This window comes from Hippocampus bargibanti, linkage group LG05 (genome assembly GCF_051943395.1).
Source record: "Hippocampus bargibanti isolate YZ-2025 linkage group LG05, ASM5194339v1, whole genome shotgun sequence".
In the NCBI taxonomy this organism is placed as follows: Eukaryota; Metazoa; Chordata; class Actinopteri; order Syngnathiformes; family Syngnathidae; genus Hippocampus; species Hippocampus bargibanti.
Genome location: NC_142738.1, coordinates 29,334,974 through 29,362,408, shown reverse-complemented (window position 1 = coordinate 29,362,408; position 27,435 = coordinate 29,334,974). Strand labels below are relative to the sequence as shown.

At 42.1% G+C, this 27,435-nt stretch overlaps 1 protein-coding gene across 3 annotated transcripts in view; it reads left to right on the top strand.

Moving 5' to 3' along the window:
• Window positions 1–27,435, top strand: part of LOC148898432 (receptor-type tyrosine-protein phosphatase gamma-like) — a 73,295-nt gene that overhangs the window by 20,504 nt on the left and 25,356 nt on the right. Inside the window, exons 2-13 of one of the 3 annotated variants that reach the window (XM_088997646.1) lie at window positions 440–502; window positions 3,969–4,148; window positions 8,015–8,166; window positions 8,244–8,339; window positions 12,439–12,508; window positions 12,582–12,739; window positions 13,890–14,040; window positions 17,036–17,220; window positions 17,339–17,465; window positions 21,965–22,005; window positions 23,901–25,170; window positions 25,999–26,436. In XM_088997646.1, the coding sequence (XP_088853772.1) occupies window positions 440–502; window positions 3,969–4,148; window positions 8,015–8,166; window positions 8,244–8,339; window positions 12,439–12,508; window positions 12,582–12,739; window positions 13,890–14,040; window positions 17,036–17,220; window positions 17,339–17,465; window positions 21,965–22,005; window positions 23,901–25,170; window positions 25,999–26,436 (2,931 nt within the window). Of the gene's footprint in view, window positions 1–439; window positions 503–3,968; window positions 4,149–8,014; window positions 8,167–8,243; window positions 8,340–12,438; window positions 12,509–12,581; window positions 12,740–13,889; window positions 14,041–17,035; window positions 17,221–17,338; window positions 17,466–21,964; window positions 22,006–23,900; window positions 26,437–27,435 lie in introns of all 3 variants that reach the window. The other 2 variants (XM_088997647.1, XM_088997645.1) reach the window with 2 other exon arrangements.

Genomic DNA, 27,435 nt, shown 5'->3' with positions numbered 1-27,435 from the left:
CACAAGGTTACTGCTAGCTGGCCTGCACACTGCTCATTAGCTTGCACGCTTGCTTTCTGCTGCCTCTCACAGAAGTATATTGATGCTAACGCCAGCATGAAGCTTGTCATAGTGCCACTGACATTCGACTGTTTCATCGATGGCATTGTTTTATTGCAAATTAGAATCTTTCAAATTAGAACCTGTTCTCTCCACAAAGGCGAATCCTTGGGTCGATTTAAGCTGATTTCTTTACACATCCGCTTATTCAAAAGGGGGCGTTTACCTGTTTCGACATCAGCACCTAAATCAGGATCATGCAATCAAAATGGCGCTTTCCGCCAACCGGCGTCAGTATCATCCAATCAAAATTGCGCGTTCTGCCAACACAAGCCAAAACAGGAAATGAACAAATCCGATCGGCGGACAATTCTCATCCCTGGTGTTTGTGTCTTTGCAGTCGGAGGCTACACGTACAGGAACCAGCGCAGGTTCACCGAAGACATCGATTGGTCGTACGACGGTAAGTCTGCTAGCTGCCTCTTGATGATATCCGAGTGAAGTTGCCGTGCTTTCTCGGTGACAATACACTCACTAACACTGTCTCCTGCTCGCTGCTTTTCGTTATTCCAAATCAACAGAAGTTTTACAACCTCTTCTATTGCCTGAGACTGTTGCTTAGACAACACAGAAACACTCTTAGCCACATGTAGCAATGGTTGACTTAGCGTACTGATACAGCTAGGTCAAACAAACGCATACCTTGTTAGTGTTTTTCGATGATCTCCTTTTGCTCCACCGTAATTTTCTTTTGTGTCCTCTTGGGCTTAACACGAGCCTGTGGTGGGGTCTTTTTCACTCCCATAATAGCGATGTATGCCATTTGTATGCCAAAATTATATTCTCGCAAATTTAATGTTCGTAAAGCAAAAAGTTCGTGAGCTAAAGCGTTCCTGAGCTGAGGTATCACTGTACTTTATAATGATCTATGTTTTTAATCTATCTACCATATAAACCACAGGTGTCAAAGTCAAGGCCCGTGGGCCAAATGCGGCCCACCACATCATTTTTTTCAGCCCGCGAAAGCAAATCAAACTTGTTAAAATCCATAAAATCTGAGCCAAAATTTCATATTTTTGGATGTCAACCACAATAAAAGTCATTATTCTTGACTTCAGATTTGAAAACGAGTTATTCATGAATTTGCGGTGTGCTCTATATGTAATATTTGAAAGGATTTCAACATTCCAATGGGTTCCCCAAATTCATAACGGCCCTCGAGAGGAAATCATAACTACAATGTGGCCCGTGACAAAAAATGACTTTGACACCCCTGATATAAACCGTGATCCATGTAGTTGAGGGGCTTCCGATTGTTGCGACTGTCATTATAGGTCGTTGGCAGATATAGAAATCAAATCTATTTTAAAAACGCCACTGAGCCAAAGTATTGGAGATTTTACGCAGCTGCGCTAGTGCCTTGAATTTGGCAGCAAACGCGGAAAACAAAAACAAGGCTGAGGATTTCTCGAAGATCAAAGATGTTTGGGAATTCAGGATTGATTAGCTATTCTCGATTAGCATCTATGTCGGGAGTCTAACTCATCAAGACCAGAAAAAACAATAAGTTGTGGAACTGTCACACTATAAAAATAAACTATTACATATTAATTAATTATGAATTAATAAACTATTACACTTATAAACTATATACAGTCTAACAGTCTAGCAACCTAACTATTTATTTGTTATCTATTAGCTGTGTAGCTGGATCGCGAGCTGTCTAGCTGGCTAGCTATCTATTAGCCACTGTATCATGTGACAGTAAAGCAGTGTTTGAAATAACGTCTGCGCGGAGGCCCGGGGCGTACAACATCTCGGCAGACATCTTCAAGAAAAAAAAAATATATATATACAGTAAAGTCTCGTTATATCGATATTCAAGGGAGTCCGAAAAAATATCGATATAACCGGGACTATCGATATATCCGACCCTGTTTGCATGTAATTTTCTCCATGCGTGCATAGAAATAGTATCGATATAACCGGGACTATCGATATATCCGATATCGATATAACGAGACTTTACTGTATATATATATATATATATATATATATATATATATATATATATATATATATATATATATATATATATATATTCAATGAAGCAAGAGCTACAAGCAAATTGCTATAAGCCATGTAGACTCCTCATTCTCAGCGCCTTCCTTAATTAAAAAAAAATCCTTTATACTTCGCAACATTTTTTTTTTTTTTTTGCGATTTGTCGTCTTATTGTGTTTGAAGTTGTGAAAAATGGAGCAGGCAACTTTATGGCCGGGCAGGCATCTTCTCAGAGTTGTCTGCCTTGGTGTCCGCTAACTGTTTTCATGAGTTTCAGACACTGTGTAAAGTGACCTTAAGAGGTTTGAAAGGTGCTTATAAATGAAATGTATTATTATTATTCCTGTATCTATTAGCTAGCTACCTAAATATCTAGTTGCTTTCTATTAGCTATCTATTAGCTGTCTAGCTGGCTCGTTAGCTATCTAGCTAGCTATCGTTTAGCAATCTAGCTATCTAGCTGGCTACGCGGCTATCTATTAGGGACTGTATCCTGTGACTGTAAAGTGATCTTGAGAGTTTGAAAGGTGCTTATAAATGAAATGTATTATTATTATGACTGTATCTATTAGCTAGCTAGCTAGTTTTCTATCTATTTGAGTTACTTCCGGGTTGAGTGAACGCTGGTGTGCGTGGCTGTCGCGACTCACCCACAGAAAAGCTTATCCTGTGACTGTAAAGTGATCTTGAGAGTTTTGAAAGGCGCTTAGAAATGAAATTATTATTATTATTATTATTATTATTATTATTATTATTATTATTATTATTATTATTATTATTATTATTATTATTATAAATACGTTCTAATGATGATTTCATAACCCGGTCGACCAAGAGCAGATGTTGAAAGAAACACATGCTGCTAATTTGTTCAAGCTGGATCTAGTCCAAGCCACTAATGACTGCGCGGAGGCACCCCGCGGTGCGGGGTGTGATGCACGTGCGGCATTGACCCGCTAACCCACTCGCACCCCGACCCAGAAGCCACGCTGACCTGCCGGCGATCCCGAAGATGGAACCGCCACAACCAATGGGGTCACGTGAATGCCGGCGCACCGGCTCTTCAGGAGAATCGAAATCGCGTCTGCCGACAGGCTCACGTGGAGAACATCTGGCCAGTCTGCTGGTCCAATGATTTCATGAGCTAAAAAAAATGCACTCACTCGTCTCGTAATAATAATAATAATAATAATAATAATAATAATAATAAGTAGAATAATAATAATAATACATTTCATTATAAGCGCCTTTTAAAACTCTCACGGTCACTTTACATCAGGGGTGTCAAAGTCATTTTTAGCCGCGGGCCACATTGTAGTTATGGTTTCCTCTCGAGGGCCGTTATGAATTTGGGGAACCCATTAGAATGTTTAAATCGCTTTAAATATTACATATAGAGCACACAGCAAATTAATGAAGTCAAGAATAATGACTTTTATTGTGGTTGACATCCAAAAATATGAAATTTTGGCTCAGATTTTAGCAATCATCATGGAATTTAACAAGTTTGATTTGCTTTCGCGGGCCGAAAAAAATGATGTGGCGGGCCGGATTTGGCCCGCGGGCCTTGACTTTGACACCTGTGCTTTACAGTAACAGGATAAGTTTTTCTGTGGGTGAGCAGCGGCAGCCACGCGCGCCAGCGTTCACTCAACCCGGAAGTAACTCAAATAGATAGAAAGCTAGCTAGCTAGCTAGCTAAGAGTTAGCGAATAGTCATGCAACCCAGAAGCAACTCAAATAGATAGAAAGCTAGCTAACTAGCTCAGAGTTAGCTAAAAATCACTCAACCCGGAAGTAACTCAAATAGATAGAATAACCAATCGCATTACAGGCACTGATGACTGTACTCCCCTACGCCCCAGGAACGCTGAACCAGAACAACTGGGCCAAGAAGTTTCCATCGTGCAGCAACGCCAAGCAGTCGCCCATCGACGTGGAGGAAAATCTTGCCCAGGTCAAGCTACGATACCAGAAACTACAACTGGAGGGCTGGGAGAACTTGACGGGCCAGCGAACCACCATCAAGAATGACGGCAAGACCGGTAACTGCCATCTTATTTTATGCCACTAAAACAAAAAAAAAGAACAACTGATTTATCGGACTGAGTCCACCAGTGCCGGAGACCACCTTCAGAGTCCGCAGCAATCAGCAATAAGGGTCTAGTTAGCCTCCCCTTCAATTCCGCCACTGAATCCGAAGACCTTATTACGCAGACGGCCAGTGCAGGTTCCTTTTGACAAGTACATTGTTACCTCAGTTTACGAAGTTAATTGGTTCCCAGAACATGTAAGGTGAAAAGTTCGTCTTCCAAACATTTATTTCCCATAAGAAACCATTAAAATGAGAATAATCCGTTCCCAGGTCCCCATAAAACATCATTTTCTACTAAATAAGGCTCAAGACTACACAAAATATACCTTATTTTATGTATAATAAATGTGCTACTGTATTGCAATTAAAGAAATAAAGTGTACTATATAATAAAGTAATTTTATTCACCTTTGTGATGGTTGTTAATAGCTTGATAGAATTGATAGTTTTTTTGTGTCTCAAGGAGCTCTGGGTTATACATCTTAGAGGTTGTGATATTGCAACAGCAACAGATGCAGGCAGACACACTAGAAACATCATTAATAGCTGGTTCCCTTGCTTGTATGTTGTCTTCAAATTGGACAGATGGCTAGTGCTGGTTATTTGTGGAACCTCAGCTTGCGAACGCTTTAGCTCACAAACTTTTCGCCTTATGAACATTAAATTCGCGAGCATATACTCTTGGCTGATGAACTTGTTTTCGGCGGACAAACCAAACCCCGCAGTGCCACGGTGTCTGCCGGAATAGTTTTCGGCGGATGAACACCAAACCCCACGGTCGAACAGCGCCACGGTAGCTGGCCGACTAGTTTTCCACAACCCCTTCCTTTGAGCGCAGACGTGGTTTGTTATCGAGTGGAGTACTTTTGCTATTATGGGATCAAAAAAGACTGCACCACAGTCTAGTGTTAAACCGAAGAGGACACAAAAGAAAATGACGGTCGAGCAGAAGAAGGTGATCATCGAAAAACACCAACGAGGTGTGCGACTTAACGTCCCAGTACCAGTACGCTAAGTCGACCATTGCGCTACGTGTGGCTAAGGGTGTTTTTGTGTTGTCTCAGCAACGGTCCCAGGCAATGGAAGAGGTTGAAAAACTTCTGTTGATTTGGATGAATGAAAAGCAGCTAGCAGGGGACAGTGCGAGTGAGGGTACTTTGTTACTTCCGGGTTGAGTGAACGCTGGCGCGTGTGGCTGCCGCTGCACACCCGCAGAAAAAATATTCGGACTGTAAAGTGTCCTTGAGAGTTTTGAAAGGCGCTTATAAATGAAATGTATTATTATTATTATTATTATTATTATTATTATTATTATTATTATTATTATTATTATTATTATTATCGCCCAGAAAGCACGGCAACTTCACTCGGATATCATCAAGAGCCAACGACATCAACGACCATAACAACGGCCAATAAAACCACTTGATTATATACAATACAATAGCACATTTATTATACATAAAATAAGGTCTATTTTGTGTAGTTTTAAGGCTTATTTAGTAGAAAATTATGTTTTATAGGGACCTGGGAACAATTGATTCTCATTTTTAATGGTTTCTCATGGGAAATAAATGTTCAGCAAACGAACTTTTCATCTTACACACACTTTCTGGGAACTAATTAAGTTCGTAAGTTGAGGTATCACTGTACTTGAAAAACGCCGCCAACGTGTCGGTTTTATCTCCAGAACGCAACTGAAGGGAGGCTACAGGGCACCTCCAATGTAGCGATCGCGAACATTTTCATGGTTTCATGCTGTATTTCCGTAAAAGGTAACATGTCAAGAATCGGCCTTCCTCCGACCTGGTGTCATGTTTCTCTTGAAACGCTGTTTTGATGTCATCTTTTGTACGAGGATCCAGTTTCGAGTCCGTTGAATGATCTGAGCAGCTTTTGTGGACGGTTTCTCTTAAAGTGGCATGAAACACGAGAGCGCCGATTGTTTGGAAAAAAGCGGACAGGCGGCCCGGCCCGTCTCGTCTTTACTGGACATCACGTGTTCCTGATGGAGGAGGAGGACGACGGTGCTTTTGATGTTTAGTTTTATTTTTATAGCATTGCTTGCTCATTCTCGGCCCCAATATGGCAATTCGGAAATGAGGCACAATGTTGGCATCTTTTGATAGCGGACAAAGAAAGTTGTCAACGCCACACAATTAGCTTTGCGTTGGGTCAATATTTGCTTTGTATACGCAAACCACCGAGCTCATGGTGGACAAACTTGAAGATCAACTGATGTCCAATCATTGACAGAGAGAATTGAGGAATGGGCAACCGACAGTTTAACGTTTACCTTCCCACCCAATAAATAAATACATAAATAAATAAATAAATAAATAAACAAAGAAATAAATTGACAGACTGTCATATCGATAGATAGATGGGTTCAATAGCTAGCTCGATATATTCGATAACTAGCAAGCTGATAGATATAGATTTGACAGCTAGCTAGCTGATAGATATAGATTTGACAGCTAGCCGATAGATATAGATTTGACAGCTAGCTAGCTAGCATATAGGATAGATAGATAGATAGATAGATAGATAGATAGATAGATAGATAGATAGATAGATAGATAGATAGATAGATAGATAGATAGATAGATAGATAGATAGATAGATAGATAGATAGATAGATAGATATAGATTTGACAGCTATCTAGCTGGCCATCTAGCTGATGGATTGATAGCTATTTCGATATGGATTGCGAGATGGATGGATGATGGATACATGGATACATGGATAGATGGATGGATGGATGGATGGATGGATACATAGGTTCGATAGCTAGCTAAATAGATTCGATAGCTAGCTAGATAGATTCGATAGTGAGCTAGATATATTCGAAAGCTAGCTAGCTGATAGATATAGATTTGACAGCTAGCCGATAGATATAGATTTGACAGCTAGCTAGCTAGCATATGGATGGATAGATAGATAGATAGATAGATAGATAGATAGATAGATAGATAGATAGATAGATAGATAGATAGATAGATAGATAGATAGATAGATAGATAGATAGATATAGATTTGACAGCTATCTAGCTGGCCATCTAGCTGATGGATTGATAGCTATTTCGAGAGCTAGCTTGCGAGATGGATGGATGATGGATACATGGATAGATGGATGGATGGATGGATGGATGGATACATAGGTTCGATAGCTAGCTAAATAGATTCGATAGCTAGCTAGATAGATTCGATAGTGAGCTAGATATATTCGAAAGCTAGCTAGCTGATAGATATAGATTTGACAGCTAGCCGATAGATATAGATTTGACAGCTAGCTAGCTAGCATATGGATGGATAGATAGATAGATAGATAGATAGATAGATAGATAGATAGATAGATAGATAGATAGATAGATAGATAGATAGATAGATAGATAGATAGATAGATAGATAGATAGATAGATAGATAGATAGATAGATAGATAGATAGATAGATAGATATAGATTTGACAGCTATCTAGCTGGCCATCTAGCTGATGGATTGATAGCTATTTCGATAGCTAGCTTGCGAGATGGATGGATGATGGATACATGGATACATGGATACATGGATAGATGGATGGATGGATGGATGGATGGATGGATGGATGGATGGATGGATGGATGGATATACATAGGTTCGATAGCTAGCTAAATCGATTCGATAGCTAGCTAGATAGATTCGATAGTGAGCTAGATATATTCGAAAGCTAGCGAGCTGATAGAAATAGATTTGACAGCTAGCTAGCGCGCTGGCTGATAAATGGCTAACTTGATAGCTAGCTAGATTATCTCTTATCTTTACATGATGTATTCAGTGGCATTGGAGTTGGACGGCGATTTCCACGTCAGCGGCGGCGGTCTGCGTTCTCAATTCAAGGCGGGACGCATCACCTTCCACTGGGGTCCCTGCAACGCTTCGTCGGAGGGCTCAGAGCACAGCCTGGATGGCGTTAAATACCCCCTCGAGGTGAGACTCGGGCGACGAGGGGCGACGACGGGGTATGACAGTCACGAGCGGCTTTTGTTTGGGTTTCTGATTCGCAGATGCAGATTTATGGTTTCGAGCCGCAGCGCTTCGACAATTTCCACCAAAGCGTGGAGGCTGGGGGGCAGATCACGGCCCTGGCTGTGCTTGTCCAGGTGGGTGCCATTTTGGGAGCTTCAACTGTCGTTAAAAGGACAACCGATGCCCCCGGACAAGTTCTGTCCATAATTTGTAAAATCAATAAAAATGACTTCTACTGAGCGTATTTTACAAAGATTCCACCGCATATAGCTATATTTTACGTTTTAAGACTCGCACAGAATATTCAGGAAGTCTTGTTTTTGAGTTGGTGACGAGTCCTCACCCTATGTCACTGAAGGAACGCCCCTGACCGAGAAAGCGACACACAATGCATTTTGGGTACTTTGTTTGGTCTGAAAACTTCGTGTTGATCAGTGTTGATGCCAAAATTAGAAGGAAAACACATAAATAGCGCGATGGTGAATCGTGTGTTGCACCAAGATTACAATTTGATACGAGTTGACACAAATTCCCAGCAGACAAATCAGCCCATTTCCAACGGAGCTTAGGCGCCATCTTGTGCATTTTCTGGGACGCTACATTGGATTCCTGACGGCTCAATTGATACGGTATTTAATCGATTGCAAACATTTATGCTTCCCTCTTCAGAACGATTTGAATCATATTCATAACTGGATGAGTAACAAGAAAGCATTCTCTCCGAATCTGAAGCCATTGTTTTGATTTTGGAGCAAGGCAAGACGTCTTGGCGTGACGTCACGAACACGGGGGCGGGACCTTCTGAAACGGAAACTTTCTGAGGTCATTTTGAAGTAGTTTTGGGACACTTTAGGTCATTTTTATTGGTGTTTTGCATTTGACTAAAAATATCACTTTTGGGTATTTGAGATGCTATAAAACGTTTTTCTGATGTCAGTTAGGAAACACAAAAATGGTGTCGGTTGTTGGACAACCGACACAATTTTTGTTTATTAAAGTAATCTTGATAGACCATAAAAAAGAATACAGGTAACATTCGAGTTACGACCGATTTCCGTTCCAACAAAACGGTCGTAAGTCAAACGGTGGTAAGTCGAAATCCATTCAAAACGTAACGTTTACACGACAGGGTAGTATACGATGTCAATCTGTTGTTTTTAAGCAACGTTTTCTATTGAATACTGTTATACACCAAACTGTTTCCAGATCATTTATAGATTTGATCACTTCGAGTGTCATTTTTATCATCTTATATTTCGTATTATCAATTTTTATGACTGTATAACTGTAATGTAATGGATACAAAACTGTTTACTGTACAGTTCATTTATACATCAGAATCAGAATCATTTATTGCCAAGTATGTAGAACACACAAGGAATTTGTTTCCGGTTGAACACGCTGCACTAGTATCATCATCAAAAAATTGCAAAGAGGCACTATATAGTTCATGTTATGCTTACCTTTTAGTGTTGTTTTTATCATTTTATATTTCATAATATCGATTTATATTTAGATTTTATAGAGTGGGTTAAAGAAAACACGTAAAAAATACACCATTATTACAGTATTAATATATCATATACTGTAGGTACAAATACAACATCTGTATACGATAGGTACAAATACAAAATCGCCCTCCATGCTAACGGCCAGAAGAGGTCGCCCGACACACAAAAAAAGCAGTGTACAGTACTACAGTAGATGTTGCCGAGATGATGATCTGTAACTGTATTGAGTGTAGTCACGCGGTAGATTGCTGTGCGAGTGTATGACATGCTGGCTGACCCAAATTGTAGTACGCGTTACCAGCTGCTTGCGTGTTGCGGTGCCAGGCGTAGAATAAAAAAAGGGGGGTCTGGTGGTCGTAACTCTGGTGTTACCTGTATTTTGTATTTTCTGGAATATAAAGCACACCTTCAATGAATGACATATTGTAAAACAGTTTCAATTCATAATGCGGACCAGATTATGAGCCGCATGGTCATCTTTTGAACAAAATCTTTTCTTTTAGGTACACCGTATCGAGCCGAAAATATGGTACTTAAAATGTATCCAAACGCTGACGTATGAAATTTACAAAAACACTTTCAGTTCAATTGAAGTTCATTTCATCATCATAAGAAAGTGTTTTGGTTCATTTTCGTATTTTTAATCTTTTATTCATGTTTTTTTTATCAATTGTAAAAAAAAAAAGAGTGAGAGCAAGTGAGAGATCACTTTCCCCATTTGTGTTTTGAGCACAATGGCCGCCTTTGACATGCAAATGAGCATCTGCACAAGCTTGCCCCAAGAAGGCTGGCACAGGGCTTGCGTGAACCGGGCGGCTGCTAGCGCATAACTTTTTGTTCGTCGTGACTGTCGGTCACGAAAATCCTTAACCTTCCAGACTCAAATGGAAGCTGAATGAACCAAAACTTGAATGAACCAAAACCACGAGATAATTTCATCCAAATTTTATTCCAGATTTTTTTAGGCTTTATTTTTTTTTAACACTAGCAGCAAATGAGTTTTTTTCTGACCAAAAAAAACATAGATTTATATAATGAAATATTTTGTTTCTGCAGGTTCGGTTTACATTAGCTAGCTGGCTATCCATTAGCTATCTAGCTATATATTAGCTATCTATCTGGCTAGCTATCTTTCTAGTTAGCTGGCTATCTATTAGCTATCTGTTAGCTATGTAGCTAGCTAACTGGCTATCTATTAGCCATCTATCCAGCTAGCTAGATATCTAGCTATTGGCAAGCTAGCTAGTTAGCTGGCTATCCATTATCTATCTACTAGCTAGCTAGGGAGCTTGCTGGTTATCTATTAGCTATCTATTAGTTAGCTATCTAGCTTTTTATTTATTTGAGTTATTCCAGGTTGGGTGAACGCTGGCGCGTGTGTCTGCCGCTGCTCACCCACTGAAAAACTTATCCAGTGACTGCAAAGTGACATTGAGAGTTTTGAAAGACACTTAGATATTAAATGTACAGGTAACATCCGACTTACGACCGGGTTCCGTTCCGACAAAACGGTCGTAAGTCAAACAGCCGTAAATCAAAATGCATTCAAAATGGCTGACGCGAGGTTTATACAACAGGATAGTATACGATGTCAATCGACTGTTTTTAAGAAACATTTTCTTTTTACACTATTATATACCAAAATACTGACAGTTCATTTATAAATCTTATCACTTTTAGTGTCATTTTAATCATTTTATAATTTGTATTATCGATCTTTATTACTGTGTCGGCGCACACGCTTTCTGCTGACCCAAATAAGCACGGCTTCCTACGCATGCGAGCTGTCCAAAAATCGCTCTCCCTGCTAACAGAGAAGTCACCCATCACACATGCGCGGACTCAGGCAGACACCGAAGCGAAAAAGTACTACCGGTTGCCCTCTCCCCGGCCGTCAACTTGTAATTGTACTTTGCATTACCCTGGACTTTCTATATCTTCGGTGCTCGTTACGAACTGCCGCGGCTTGGAATTGATGCGGATTGATGTCGAACAGGAGATGTGAGACAGTCTCTGTTCATCAAGGGATGCTACAGCTTCGGGTTTGCTTTCAACATTTAGCTCGTAGCAGACAACAAAGAGGGTGCAGGAAGTGCTTAAGATTGAATGACTGTGTCTTTGCGATGTCACATTATTTTTTTTTTTTCTTTTAACATGCACATTTCTCCATTATGTCCCTGATTCACTAGTGAAAAGGACGCTTTGATCACCTAGAACCCAAAGAGGGTGCAGGAAGTGCTTAAGATTGAATGACTGTGTCTTTGTGATGTCATATTATTATATTGTCTTTTTTTGTTCTTTGGACGTGACACATTTCTCCATTATGTCCCTGATCCACTGGTGAAAAGGACACTTTGATCGTCTAGAACTGCTTCGTATAACAAAGTGCTTAAGATTGTATCTTTGCGATTATTATTTTTTTTGTTCTTTTGACTTCAAGATGGCGCCACGAGACTGGCTGCCTTTCCAGCAGCTCCTGTATTTTGTTTTTCTACTTCTTCCTTTCCTCTTGTTTTCATCACTTTATTGCTGTGAAATGTGAAATATCAATTTCTCCAATGCGAGACTATCAAAGGCTAATCCAAACCAAAGAGAACCACCACGAGTGGAAACAGAACCTCAACGTCTCGTAAAAAGTCAACCGTGGTCAATTCCAGGGTAGCTGCGGCGAGATCCTTGCTAGTTAGCATCGACGCTAACATTTTTGATCGTTTCTCGCTAGGCGAACTCAAGGGAGGACAACGCCAACTTTGCCGCCATCATCGACGCCATCAACGGTGTTAGCCGATACGGTACAGGTAGCGCCGGTACTCGCTCTGGATGCTAATCATCTCATCCGCGGCTAATAATCCAAATATGGTCCAGGTAAGAGCGCCCGGGTGTCGCCCTTCAGGCTGCGGGCGCTCCTGCCCAAGTCGACAGACAAGTACTTCATCTACAACGGCTCGCTGACCACGCCGCCCTGCAGCGAGACGGTGGAGTGGATCGTCTTCAAGAACACCGTTTCCATCTCGGCCGAGCAGGTGAGAGCCGCCGCGTTTACGCTAAGGAGCCAGATACGCCTCCATAGCTTAGCGACGGTGGGGGTGTGCGCATCGTGACTCGGGTGCCCGGAGGCTACGCCGCGTGTCGACACGCGCCTTTCGCGGCTCGCCGACATGTTTCGAAATGTCTGTAAATAACATTTGAACGCCACTCAAAAGGAGGAAAAATGAACGTCTTGTAACATTCCTCGCATGCACGTGCATGTTTTTTCAAAATAAAAGGCGGCGGTCCTCAAATTGTTTTGTGCCAAAAGCTATTTTCATGTGCAGACTTCTATTCAAAGAATGACGCAGAGACAAATGATTTGATTTTTTTTTCCCCCGTTTGAAAAGCTCGGCAGCCGGCATGTCTCGGCTGGTCGGCATTCCGACTCGGGGCGGACTGTCCCCAGAACGATTTTTGATTTGTCAAAATAACAAATATGGAGGGGAAAACAAAACAAAAAGACCATGATTCTTCTTGTGTCAAGGTGATGAGTGACCTAGCCACTCTCAAGGACTTGCATACTGCAAGAATCTAAACAAGGGCATGGAAAATGCTACTGGACCCTCCACACCTTGCCCACCACCTTTTCCAGCGACTCCCTTCACGCAGGCGCCATGCGCACCAAATCCAGCAGACATTTAAACAGTTTCTATACCCCGTCTATAGAACTGTCTCGTGCCTCCATTTGTCTTATGATGATACCAGTGCAGCATGTTCTACCGGAGACAAATTCCTTGTGTGTTCTACATACTTGGCAATAAAGACGATTCTGATTCTGATGACAGTTAGGACAGCTGAAAAAAATCATTGGTGGCGCCCTATCCAATCTGGAGGACTTCATCAACCAAGTGAAAGGGCACATAAAATCCTACTGGACCCTCCGCACCACCTTTTCCAGTGACATTTCAACAGCTTTTTCCCCTGTCACCTGAATTCAATTAGATTAGATTAGTCTTTGTGTGACATCCATACTTATTTGTTATGTCTTTGTTTATGATGATACTAGTGGAGCATGTTCTACTGGAGACAAATTCCTTGTCTGAATCTAGACACTTGGCCAATAAAGATGATTCTGATTCTGAATCCGGTGAATGTGACGTCCACTGATGTCCATCGTACGTTTGTTGTGTTGCTACCGTCTAGCTAGAAACGTTCTGCGAGGTGATGACCATGCAGCAGGCGGGTTACGCGATGCTGTCGGACTACCTGCAGAACAACTACAGAGAGCAGCAGCGCAACTTCATGGGTCAAGTTTTCTCCTCCTACACGGGAACAGAGGAGCTCCTCACGCCAGGTATGCGACTTAGCCATCTTGTGTCACACTTTTGCTACAAGGTGGCAGACTGAACAACTATACGATGATACCTCAGCTTACGAACGCTTTAGCTCACGAACTTTATGCCTTACGAGCATTAAATTCGCGAGAATTTTGGCATACAAACTAGTTTTCGGCGGATAAACCAAACCACACAGCGCCACGGTGGCTGGCGGACTAGTTTTCAGCAGATGAAGACCAAACAACACAGTCGAACAGCGCCACGGTGGCTGGCGGACTAGTTTTCAGCAGATGAAGACCAAACAACACAGTCGAACAGCGCCATGGTGGCTGGCGAACTAGTTTTCGCCGGATGAACACCAAACCATACGGTCAAGCAGTTGGCAAACTAGTTTTCCACACCCCCTTCTTTAACTGCAGAGATGGCTTGTTATCGAGTACAGTACTTTTGCTATTATGGGAGCGAAAAAGACCCCACCACAGGCTAGTATTAAGCCTAAGAGGTCACCAAAGAAAATTAAGGTTGAGCAGAAGAAGGAGATCATCAAAAAACACCAACGAGGTGTGCGTTTGTGACTTAGTGACCCAGTCCCAGTACGCTAAGTCGACCATTGCTACATGTGGCTAAGGGTGTTTCCGTGTTGTCTAAGCAACGGTCTCGGTAAATAGAAGAGGTTTCAAAAACTTATGTTAATTTGGATTAATGAAAAGCGCCTAGCAGGGGACATTGTGAGTGAGGGTATTATTTCAGAGAGAGCACGGCAACTTCACTCAGATATCATCAAGAGACAACGACATCAATGACCATCACAAAGGTCAATAAAACGACTTGATTGCAATTTCCCCATTGTGGCACCATTAAAGGTTTTCTGATTCAGATTTTTCTGATTCTGATTATACAGTACAGTTATTTTTTTTCATTGCAATATAACAGCACATTTATTATATATTTATAAATAAGGTATATTTTGTGTAGTTTTAAGGCTTATTTCATAGAAAATTATGTTTTATGGGGACCTTGGAACGGATTATTCTCATTTTAATGGTTTCCTATGGGAAATAAATGTTTGGCAGGCGATTTTTGGCTTAATACACACTTTCTAGGAACCAATTAAATTTGTAAACTGAGCTACAGGAAAGGGAAATCACCCAACAAACTATCCAGCCATCGATTAAAAAAAAAAATGTCATTGAAACATTCACAAAGTCAATAGAACACAGACGAAACCAGACAAAAACACCAATGAAGCAAATCAGAACCGGCCACGACCCAAATTGTGCGGCAGAGTCAGCGTTAGGAAGGAGCGAGTTGCGTGATACAACCGTGACCTTTTCCTGCCGGTTTTGTTCGATAATTCATCATGAACCAAATTGATCCGCGTGACACACAAACAAACGCATGATCAATGTCATTAGTGGACTAGGGTGGAAAGTGGTGGGAAGCAATCGCGCGTGAGTATTTAGTTAGTACTTTTGTCTGTAGGTACTTGAGTATTTTGTTTTTCTGGGAACTTTTCACTTTTAACACCTACCTTTAACACCTTTAACACATAAACCCTTTCGTCATTTCTCCATGTCATTTTATCCGTGCTTGCTATGACAGTCAAACCTGAGTTTTCGAACATCTCTGTTCTCAATCAATTCGGTTTTCAACCAAAAATTTCGCTTTTTTTATGCCTCGGTTTACAACACTTGAACGCACCACTCAACTGGACCAAACTTATACGTCGCTTATTCGTGTCACGCACCATTCATTTATAAGCGCCTTTCAAAACTCTCAAGGTCACTTTTATGTCACACGATAAGTTTTTTCTGTGGGTGAGCAGCGGCAGCCACGCGCGCTAGCGTCCACTCAACGCGGAAGTCACTCAAATAGATAGAAAGCTAGTGCATTTGTATTGTTTCAATAAAGTTTTGTTTTCAGACATGTTTGGCTGAGAACTACGCAAATCGGACGTTCTCCTGTTCCACAATGACGTGTTTGTATTGTTCAATCACAAATTAAAAAAGAAGCACACGGAACGGATTAACAATTTTTATATTGATTGTAATGGGAAATGCTGTTTTAGTTTTTGACCAAATTGGTGGAAAACCCAGGATTGACTGTATTTCCATTTTTTATTAGATAAAACTGACGAAAATCTATCGATTGAACACAAAATAACACTTTTTTTATTTATTCAGCTAGCTAGCATGCTCTTCCTCAAGTTGCATCTCATTTTCACCGTCACGCATTACCCTCGTGTAGCATTCCATTGTGAGCAGGCGTGTTTGTATTGTTCAATCACAATTGAAAAAAAAAAACGCATGGAACGGATTAACAATTTTTGTATTGATTATAATGGAAAATGTTGATTTGGTTATTGACCAAATTGGTTTTCGAACAGGTTTCTGGAACGGATTATGGTGGAAAACCCAGGATTGACTGTATTTCCTTTTTTTTTGTTTTTTTTTAGATAAAACTGACGAAAATCTACAGATTGAACACAACATCTTTATTCAGCTAGCTAGCATGCTCTTTCTCATGTCCCAGCTCATTGTCACCGACACGCATTACCCTCATTCAGCGTTCCATTGTGAGCAGGCGTGTTTATTGTTCATTCCTGATTTTAAAAAAAACATTGATCACATTGATTATAATGGGAAAATGTTTCGGTTTTTGACCAAATCAGTTTTTGAACATTCACTCAACCCTTCCTTCCTTCCTTTCATCACTTTGCTGCTGTGAAATGTAAATTTCTCCACTGTGAGACTAATAAAGGCATATCCAATCCAATCCAATCCAATCCAATCCAAACCCGGAAGCAAATAAATAGACAGTTAAATAAATAAACATATGACAGAATAAATAAACAAATGCAGAAATAAATAAACTACTGACTAATTAACTATAGAAATACCTTAGACAAGAATAAATATAGATAAAGACTAAAACATGCTGTTACATAAATCTTCAGGGTCATGAATAATCCCACCTGTGCAAAATGGGTTGATGCGTGGACGTTTCCATCAGTGTGCAGCTCGGAGCCGGAGAACACGGAGGTGAGCGCTTACAACGCCAGCAGCGTGCTGGTGACGTGGGAGCGGCCGCGGGCCGTCTATGACTCAGCCATCCAGAGGTACTTGGTCAGCTACAAAAAGGCCGACGCCGAGGACGCCACACACTCAGAGTATCTGACCGATGGAGACCAGGATGTGGTGAGGTCAAAAACTAGATTAAAAAAGAAATCAATAAAATAAAGCTCCAATCGCCAGTTTCAATTTGAATAAGTTTTACAGAGCATATCTGCCACCACAAAAAAATTGTCGCCACCAGGGGGCCATCCTGGATCAGCTGGTGGCTAACGTCAGCTACGTGGTGCAGGTGGCGGCGGTGTGCGTCAACGGCCTTTACGGACGCATCAGCAACCCCCTAACCTTCACCGCGCTCGTCGACGGCACCGGTAAGCGTTAAGCCGTTGTAGTGCTCACCCCTTTTGACGTAAACACGAATCTTTGACGAAACGGACAATCAAATGACTGCTGGTGTAAAGTTCAAGTTCATCCGTTTATGATGTAACACGGTGCTACCTTGACTTACCGGTTGAACTTTTTCCGTGACGGAGCTCGTGGCTCAATTTTATTGAAATAAAGTTTTCTCTTTCAAATGAATTGAAATTCCAAATTGAAAATCCATTGACCAACCCTAAAAAAATACCTAAACTGCTTTCAGAAGTTCTAAGTCATAGCTGTCCAAAGTGTAGCTGTCCACATTATTTTTTTTCTCGGCCCGCGAAAGCAATTCAAACTTGTGAAAGTCCATGCTCATCTGTTAGGCTACCTAGCAAGTGAGCTAGCTAGCGATTGAGCTTGCTAGCGATCGCACTTGCTAGCAATTAAGCTAGCTAGCCAACTTGATTGCTAGCAATCGAGCCCGCTAGTGATCAAGCTAGCTAGCGTTCTTTCTACAGTATTCAGCTAGCTGGCTCATCCCTTACATCAAAGGTGTCCAAGTCAAGGCCCGGGGGCCAAATCTGGCCCACCACATGATTTGTTTCAGCCCGCGACAGAAAATCAAACTTGTGAAATTCCATGCCTATCTATCGAGCTAGCTAGCATTAGAGGTAGCTATCTAGAAGCAAGCGAGCCAGCACGTGTGCTAGCTAACGCTCTTTCTACAGTATTCAGCTAGCTGGCTAATTTCTTACATCACAGGTGTCCAATTCAAGGCCCGGGGGCCAAATCTTGCACAGCACATCATTTTATTCATCCCGCAAAAGCAAATCAAACTTGTGAAATTTCATGCTCATCTGTTAGGCTAGCTAGCAAGCGAACTACCTAGCAAGTGAGCTAGCTAGCTAGCAATCAAGCTAGCAGGCGAGCTAGCTAGTGATTGAGCTCGATAGCGCTGCTAGCCCAGCGCTGATAGCCCAGCACCTCATTTTATTCGGTCCGCGAAAGCAAATCAAACCTGTGAAATTCCATGCTCATCAGTTAGGCTAGCTAGCAAGTGAGCTAGCTAGCGATAGAGCTAGCTCGCTACCGAGCTAACTAGCTATCAATCAAGCTGACTGGCGCTATGACAATGTGACAATGTGGCAAAAATGCGGCAAAAAATGACTTGGACACACTTTGTCCTAAGTCAAGGTAGCCATTTTGTGCTTCATCGCTCCTTGTCACTCAACATACGTGATTGTTTTTCTTGTTCTTCATCCCTCTGCTCCCTATTTGCATTCTCACTTATTTGTCAACTTTTTGTTCTGACACGCTCTCATTATTCATCGCTTGTTGCAGTGTCTGAAACTCATGACAAAAAGTTAGCGGACACCCGGGCAGACAACTCTGAAAAGTTGCCTGCACCATTATTCACAACTCTAAACACAATAAGATGAATAATCGCAAAAAAATTGTTTCAAAGTATCAAGAATTTTTTAAATTAAGGAAGTACCTACCACAAATGCTCCCTTGCTTAATTTATGGTAAATATCCCTTGTTGCAGATTTTGCCCCAGTTGTCGTTTGTTTTCATGGTGCACAATGCAATGTTTGCGTTGTCTGCTCAAAACTACATGGCCCCCTTTTTCTAAGCGGCTTTCAAACCTCTCAAATACACTTTTCAGTCACGGTGTGGTCTGAAGCATGAAACAGGCTTCTCATTGGCTGCCGTGCAGAGTATGCAAATTTGCATACTCTCCACGGCAGCCAATGAGAAGCCTGTTTCGTGCTTCGGACTACACTTTGACTGAAAAGTGTATTTGAGAGTTTTCAAAGTTTAGAAAGAGGAGTCCACCAGGCTAGTAGCGGTTTGCTTGTAGCTTTTGCTTTGTTGAATAAACACTGTGCATCTGCCCTTCTCTGCAGGTAAAATAGTACTATTTTTGTCTTTTTGTAGAGTAGTTAACGCCTTTCTCTCTTCTAATGTTATGTTGGATGGAGGAAGTTCGGCACGACTGAGAAGGGCTGATATTTTAATGCGCAGATCATCTGCCTCTGCATATGAAAGTTTGTTATTTTTAATAGCCGATTCAGTAGCTGTGATATAATCTATTGTAGGTATAGTTTTAGGAGTAACTGAGAAATTTAAACCTTTGGTCAGTACCGCCTTTTCCGTCTCTGAGAGATCTCTGTCTGACAAATTTTTGATCCAATTCTCCCTTGAAATCTGTTCATAATTTTTTTGAGTGTTTACCAGTAGCTGAGATTGTTTCAGTAAAAGTAATTTTTGAAATTTACCCTTTTGTCTCTCTTTGGTTTTGCTGTGATGCCTCATATAACTGGATTTAGTAAATTCACACACTTCCTGATAGATATCTTTCTTGGAAATCTGCCTTAATACTACGTATTTTCAATTTCGGGAGAAATTTTATAAACAAATTCATGGTTATGCTATGGGCTCACCAGTTTCACCCATAGTGGCTAATCTTTACATGGAAGAGATGGAGAAACAGGCCCTCACATCCTTCCCTGGGACAAAACCTAGATACTGGTTTAGATATGTGGACGATACTTTTGTCATAATTAAAAAACAAGAAATCAATCCTTCACACATCACCTCAACTCTGTAGACTTCAACATTAAATTTACTCATGAGGACATTAAAGAGAACCAACTCGCCTTCTTGGATTGTAAAGTAATTATAAAAGAGGACAAAACGCTAAAAACAGAAGTTTTTAGGAAGGCTACGCACACTGACCAATACTTACTTTTTGACTCTAACCACCCTTTACAACACAAACTATTAGCTATCTATTAGCTAGCTTGCTATTTATTTGTGTTACTTCCGGGTTGATTGAACCCTGGCGTGTGTGGCTGCTGCTGCTCACCCACAGAAAAACTTTTACTGTGACTGTAAATTGACCTTGAGAGTTTTGAAAGGCGCTTAGAAATGAAATGTATTATTATTATTATTATTATTATTATTATTATTATTATTATAATTATTATAATAATTAATAATAATAATAATAATAATAATAATAATAATAATAATTTAATCTGGAAAAAAAAAACCTAAATGTCCGACTTTTGTTATACGGGGGTCTTCATTTGATGCTTTTTGTGAAAAATAATAATATGCAAATATTTATGTCATTCATGACAATCACACGTCTGTTTTGAACTTGAAGAGTATTTTTGGGGGGGGGTTATTGTGTGTTTTATGAATACCTTATGATGATTGACACCCAGTTCCAATGAAGCCCATTTGAAAACGATACAACATTGCTACCCGTTTATTGCCCACTATTTTGTAGCGCTTCAAGCTAACCACCCAAAAATGTATTTCGTTGTTCTGTAATCCAAATCCCCCCCGCCACCGCATCCATAAACTTTCAAGTGTGACACATAAACAGGTAAGAAGCAAACTCGGCAGCCTTCCGCGCACCGTGCACCTGCGCCGCATTTGCAGAAAATGCATTTTTTTGCCTTTTTTTTAATGTATTTTTTTGACTCCATGATGGCGGATGGGCGGAGTTGTGGCGGTGGGAGTGGCCTGTCACAAAAAACGATTTACTGCAAATGCGCGTTTGTTTTCTATCCTGAAAATCCCGGCATGATGATTTTCTTTGAGCTTTTTTTACATAGCATGGAAATGTCGAAACCTTCCTTCTTTACTTTCCTGCTGTCACTTGATTCATTTGCAGAAATTAAAGTCGAAAATGATTCCCAGTCAATTCTACGGAAGAGCATTAGGGCCAGGTGGAAATATTTTTGCTATATTTCAAGTCACGAATTTGCTAGGTTCAAACTTGCAAATTTGCTCGATTCAAACTCGCGAATTAGCAAGATTTAAAGTTACAAATTTGCTTGATTTGAAGTCACAAATTTGCTAGATTCAAACTCGAAAATTTGCTAGCATTAAAGTCACAAATTTGCTAGATTTAAAGTCCGAAATTTGCTAGATTTAAAGTCTCAAATTTGCTACATTTAAAGTCCCAAATTTGCTAGATTTAAAGTCACAGATTTGCTAGATTTAAAATAAATAATTTGCTAGATTCAAACCCGCAAATTTGCGACATTTAAAGTCACAAATTTGCTCTCAAGGCTGCTAATGCTAACCCACCGCACGACCGAATGATGTATCTCAAACTCTGAAAGGTTTTTTTTTCACGTTTAAATCTAGCAAATTTGCGAGTTTGAATCTAGCAAATTTGTGACTTTAAATCTTGCAAATTTGCGAGTTTCACACTCTCTAAATCTCATAATTATACCCCATCTCTGCAAAAATATATATTTCAACCTGGCCCGACTGCTCTTCTGTACAATTCTGCTGACCGAAATGCAATTTTTGTCGATGATTTTTTTTTAAGCGCTGCCCCTTACTTTTCCCAAACGTTTTCATCACTTTGTCTTTTCCATCTGAATCACTCATGGGAGAAACACAAAAAAACACACAAACAAAAAACAGAAATCATGCGAACGTAGTTGTATTCTTTCCACTCAGTTCCAATGTGTGTGTCTTGCAGGAAATAGCCTGATCCCCGATTCCATTGCATTTGATTACGAGGTCAGTCACATTTGCTTCCTATGGATTGCATCTCACATTTCACTCTCATGTGAATTAAAACAATGACACCTTAAAGGACAACCGACGTCACTTTTTTGTTTTTTAACGGACACCAGAAAAACGTTTTATATCATTTAAATACCCAAAACATGCAGTATGATATTTTTAGTCAAATGCAAAACACCAATAAAAATGACTTAAAGTGTCCAAAATCTGCAAAAAATTGAGCTGCGAATTGGGCATTTTCAGAAAGTCCCGCCCCCCTTTCGTGATGTCACGCCAAGACGTCTTGCATTGCTTGTGAATCAAAACAATGGCTTCAGATTCAGAGAATATGCTTTCTTGTTACACATCCAGTTATGAATATGATTCAAATAGTTCCGAAGAGGAAAGCATACATGTTTGCAATCGATTAAAGAATTTATTTGGGCCATTTTGAGGCAAACGGGCGGGGGGTAATGTCTCACCCAATTAGAGGCAGAAAAATGGCGACCAGCTCCGGTGAGGAATGAATCAGCTCGTTTCCACGGGCTGATACTATCTTTCCATGGAGTTTGCCTCCCTCTGCTGGCGGCTTTTGGGTGTAATACATGGTTTAAAAAAAACAGTACAGCAAAATACATTGACGTGATGGAAAGACGCTACAATGCGTCTTTTTTACGGTGAGGAGGCGGTCCTTTTCTGACGTCACGTACGGACTCGTCACCAACTCAAAAACAAGACTTCCTGAATGTTCATCGCGAGCCTTAAAACGTAAAATATAGCTATTTGCGGTGGAATGTTATTAAAATACGACCAGTAGAAGTCATTTGAAGTCATTTTATAAATTATGGACATAACTTGTCCGGAGACGTCGGTTGTCCTTTAACTCTTTGACTGCCAGACATGTGCTAAAAATGTGTCCATTCCAGTGCCAGGGTTTTTGTCATTGTAACTCGAACTCCAGGACCAACAGAATATTGAGTTTAAGGACTTCATAAACATTCAATACAGCGTTAGAAACCTTCGACTCTCTTCTTTTAACAGAAAAAAAGTTAATTCCTAAATAATATGGGTCTGGAGTTATCTGAGTTTGAAATGAGGGCAGCTGTCCAAAATGCAATACGGTATGCGCCCTGCCCATCTCAGCACAATGGGTGACAGAGCCTTCAGCTGCTCTGCCCCCAAACTTTGGAACTCACTTCCACCAAACATTCATAACATCGATTCTCTTCCCACCTTCAAGTCCCATCTCAAAACCCACCTATTTAAAATTGCATTATCTGTGTAGCTCTCTCTCTTGTTTCTATTTGTGATTGTATTTTATTTATTGCATTGTATTTGTGATTATATTTTATTTATTATAGTACCCTATACTTGACTGTGACTGTAAAGTGTCCTTGAGAGCTTTGAAAGACGCTTAAAATGTAATGTATTATTATTATCATTATTATTATTATTATTATTATTATTATTATTATTATTATTAAAAGAAAAACCATTTCCAGAGGCCATGGCCAACGCTTTATCATCACCCAAGCATGAAAAAAAAAATAAAACCCGAAGAAATTCGGTTATCGCGCTCAATTCAGACACATATAATTTAGGAATTAACACTTTTTTTCTGATGAAATAAGAGAGTCTTGGGTTTCTCACGCTGCATTGAATGTTTATGTCGTCCTAAAAGTCAATATTTTGTGGGTCCTGCAATTCCAGTGACAATGACAAAAACCCTGGCACTAGAGCAGACACATTTTTTGCACATGTCTGGCAGTGAATGAGTTAATTATCCTGATTATAATCACTCACACCAGCTAAATCCATCATATCTAAGTGAATTAAGAACACTCTGTACCAATAAAAAAAATGCTCATTACGTTCCCAGCTATTCAGTTTTATTTTTTATTTTTTAATAGGAGGAGAACGACCCACCGGACCCGTGGTCAAATGAATCTGTGCAAACAGAAGACCACGTTCAGGCTTGGATTCCGACCAAACCGCCTGCAACCTCAACTTCAGGACCATATCGCCGCCAGATGCAACAGATGGAGTCGACTACGGTTGCCACAACCTTTCCCCAGCGTACGACCTCCGGCACGGAGGTCTCCAACAGGTCCTCATCGATGACTCCTCTATACGGAAACACAAGAGACGACCAGGACGGGGTCAAGTCCTGGGAAAACAGTAAAGCTGCCCTGAATTCAACAGCGGCGACAGTCAGCAGTTCTTGGATGAACGGGGGTCAGCGTGTCTCCTCAAAGGGCAGCACCACTCCTTGGATCTCAGACAACGCCACGACAAGTCCAACGACGGCAACCATGAAAAAGACCTTGGTGAGTAACGTCACAGTGGCCATGAACAGGACTACAGCGCTGACGATAAAAAGGACCAAAATGGAGATGACAACCACGAGCCGGCCACTGTACAAAACTACACTGAAGACCACTACCATGAATACGACAATGGAAACCGCCAACAAGACTGTGACTACAAACCAGACAACCGCAGGGATGACAAACACAACCACAACCACAACCCCGTCAATGAACAACACCACTGGCAGGAACAGGTCAATGACCAAAACCAAGAACAAGATCACAACCGTAAATACGACGACAGAAATGACAGCAAATCCAACCGCAAACAGGACCAGGACCAGATCAATGAACAAAACCACAAACATGACGGTGGCCAAGACCGCAAGCACGACTACGACATTGCAAATGACCACCAATCCAACTGCAAACGAGGCCACGACCGCCCCAACAAACAAAACCACAACCATGAGCGCGCCATTCCCTGAGACCGTGAATGAGACCACAACCGCCACGATGACGGCGGCAGTGACGACTAACGCAACCGCTAACAAAACCACTACCTCAAACAAGCCAATGAACAAAAGCACCACCACGACCGTGAACCTGATCTCGAAGCTGACCACTTTGACTGACCTTATCGTCACGCCAACGTCCGTCCAAACGGACCCTCGCAAAGGTCTGATCGGACCCAAACCAGACGATGCAAATAGACTCCTTGATGATGACGTGGTGCAGGCCGGCGGCAAATCCCCTGGGCAATCTCCTCCGCGAGGGCCCACAGTTCCCAGCGTACCTTATTTTTCAAGCACAAAGACGTCGGTGCGGCAGGGGGTTGTACTATTCCCGACCTTGCCGTCGCTCTCCAAGGGTGAGCGCCACTCTGTCATCACCCCTTCTTCCAGCCTGATCAATGTCATGAGCCTCCATCCCAGCCTCTGGCCCGTTCCCTCAGCCCGCTTGCATGAGCTCTCCCCTTCCTACACCGTGGACACTGCCCCGCTGCCTCACCGCACCCCCGCTTCTCCCAACCCTCCCCCTGCTCCCTCTTTCACAGACGACTTGCCATCTTTCTCATCGAGTGACCACTCGATGGTGCCGGAATTGGCGCCGTCCCTCCGAGAGGTCTCCCTCATCTCCACGGCGGGTACCGGTACCCTGCCGCTGCCTCCCCAAGACCCTTCCACTCTTCCCGCGCTCCTTTTCACCAATGAGTTGGCATATTTCCCTTCGCGTGGCCTCGCCGACGTGTTCGAACCAGAGTCGTCCGTCTCGGATGTGTCGCTTTACCTGAGCCCCACCTTGCAGCCGCCGGTTCTCCTCTCTAGCGTCGACCAGCTTTCTGCTGCCGCTCCTAGTCTGGTGCCATCGTTGGCTAATGAAATGGAGCTCTTGGGATACGGGACGGGAAGTACGCCCGACTCCTTTCTACTGGAGGGTGGTGATGCCGCGTTCTCCGATGCCATATGTGGTTGCTCCCTAGAGTCGTCTGTGTCCTGGCCCCAGGCATCGTCCCACGTACCACTCGGGGCCGCAACCTCGGGTGTTGGTGTGGATCTTCTCTTGAGTTCTTTGGGTGTCCTTGTGAGTTCTTTTACTGGGGCAGCTTCTGGTGGCCTGGTGGTTCCGATCTCACCTTCTTTGCCGGCAGCTGACTTCCCAATGGCCACTCCCAGTGCGGTCCCCGTCTCTGTTGCAGCTACTACACCGGAGCAGGCGTTGTCGCCATCGCTGCCTTTCGTCCCCACGACACCCACTTCCTCGGACCACGCTGGTAGTGTATCAGGGTCTGACGTGGATCAGGAGTGGGATGGTATCGAGGTGTCAGCCTCGGGTGAGAGCACGCATCCTCATTCCACGGACACCCCATACTTCACTTTGGAGTCTGGGCAGACACCCGGGGATTTAGACGACCGCTCCTCGACATTCTATTTTGACGGCGAGAGTGGGAGCTCTGCCGATTATGGGCGAGTGGTCGTCGCCTCGCCGAGCGCGCCTGCTCTCCCCTCGCCCATCCCTCCCGAGGAAAGCGGTTCGGGTCAGGCCGAGAACCCGTACGACAACGACACCTCCTCGGACTCCAGCATTCCCGAGCAAACTCGGCGGGAGTCAGAAAGGGAGGAGGAACCCGTGGCAGGTAACCACGCCCACGCCGGCTGGAGTAAGCGCCCACTCGATCGGTCATACCCGACACGAGTGAGGTCACGACGACAATCACCAATCAAAGTCTTCATGCATGCGAAAGCCAGTCCATTCTTGACCTTGTTCTACATTCCATCAGTCGTTTCCAGCATGCCACTCGAATAGAACACAAGTGGCCCGCATTGCCGATGCCACAGAGCGAGCTGATATGCAGACATTTTAAGAGGCCGCAGATATACAAAAACCAAAAGGATACTAATTATTTCAAACCAGTCGCAAGCCCTGTATTTGATACCAAGGCCTACAGTAGTGTGACGCCTGAATCAATGCAATCCTTAGTAACTACAGTGATACCTCGTCTTACGAACACTTTAGCTCACGAACTTTTCGCCTCACGAACATTAAATTCGCGAGCATATAGTCATGGCCAACGAACTCGTTTTCGGCGGACGAACCAAAGCACACAGCGTCACGGTGGCTGGCGGACTAGTTTTCCACATCCCCTTTCTTGCAGATGTGGTTTGTTATCGAGTGGCGTACTTTTGCTATTATAGGGAGCAAAAAAGACCCCACCACAGGCCAGTGTTAAGCCGAAGAGGACACAAACGAAAATGATGGTCGAGCAGAAGAAGGAGATACAGTAAAGTCTCGTTATATCGATATTCAAGGGAGTCCGAAAAAATATCGATATAACCGGGACTATCGATATATCCGACCCTGTTTGCATGTAATTTTCTCCATGCGTGCATAGAAATAGTATCGATATAACCGGGACTATCGATATAACCGATATCGATATAACGAGACTTTACTGTAATTGAAAAACACCAACGAGGTGTGCGTTTGTGTAACTTAGCGTCCCAGTACCAGTATGCTAAGTCGACCATTGCTACGTGTGGCTAAGGGCGTTTCCGTGTTGTCTAAGCAATGGTCTCAGGCAATAGAAGAGGTTAAAAACTTCTGTTGATTTGGATTACCGAAAAGCAGCAAGCAG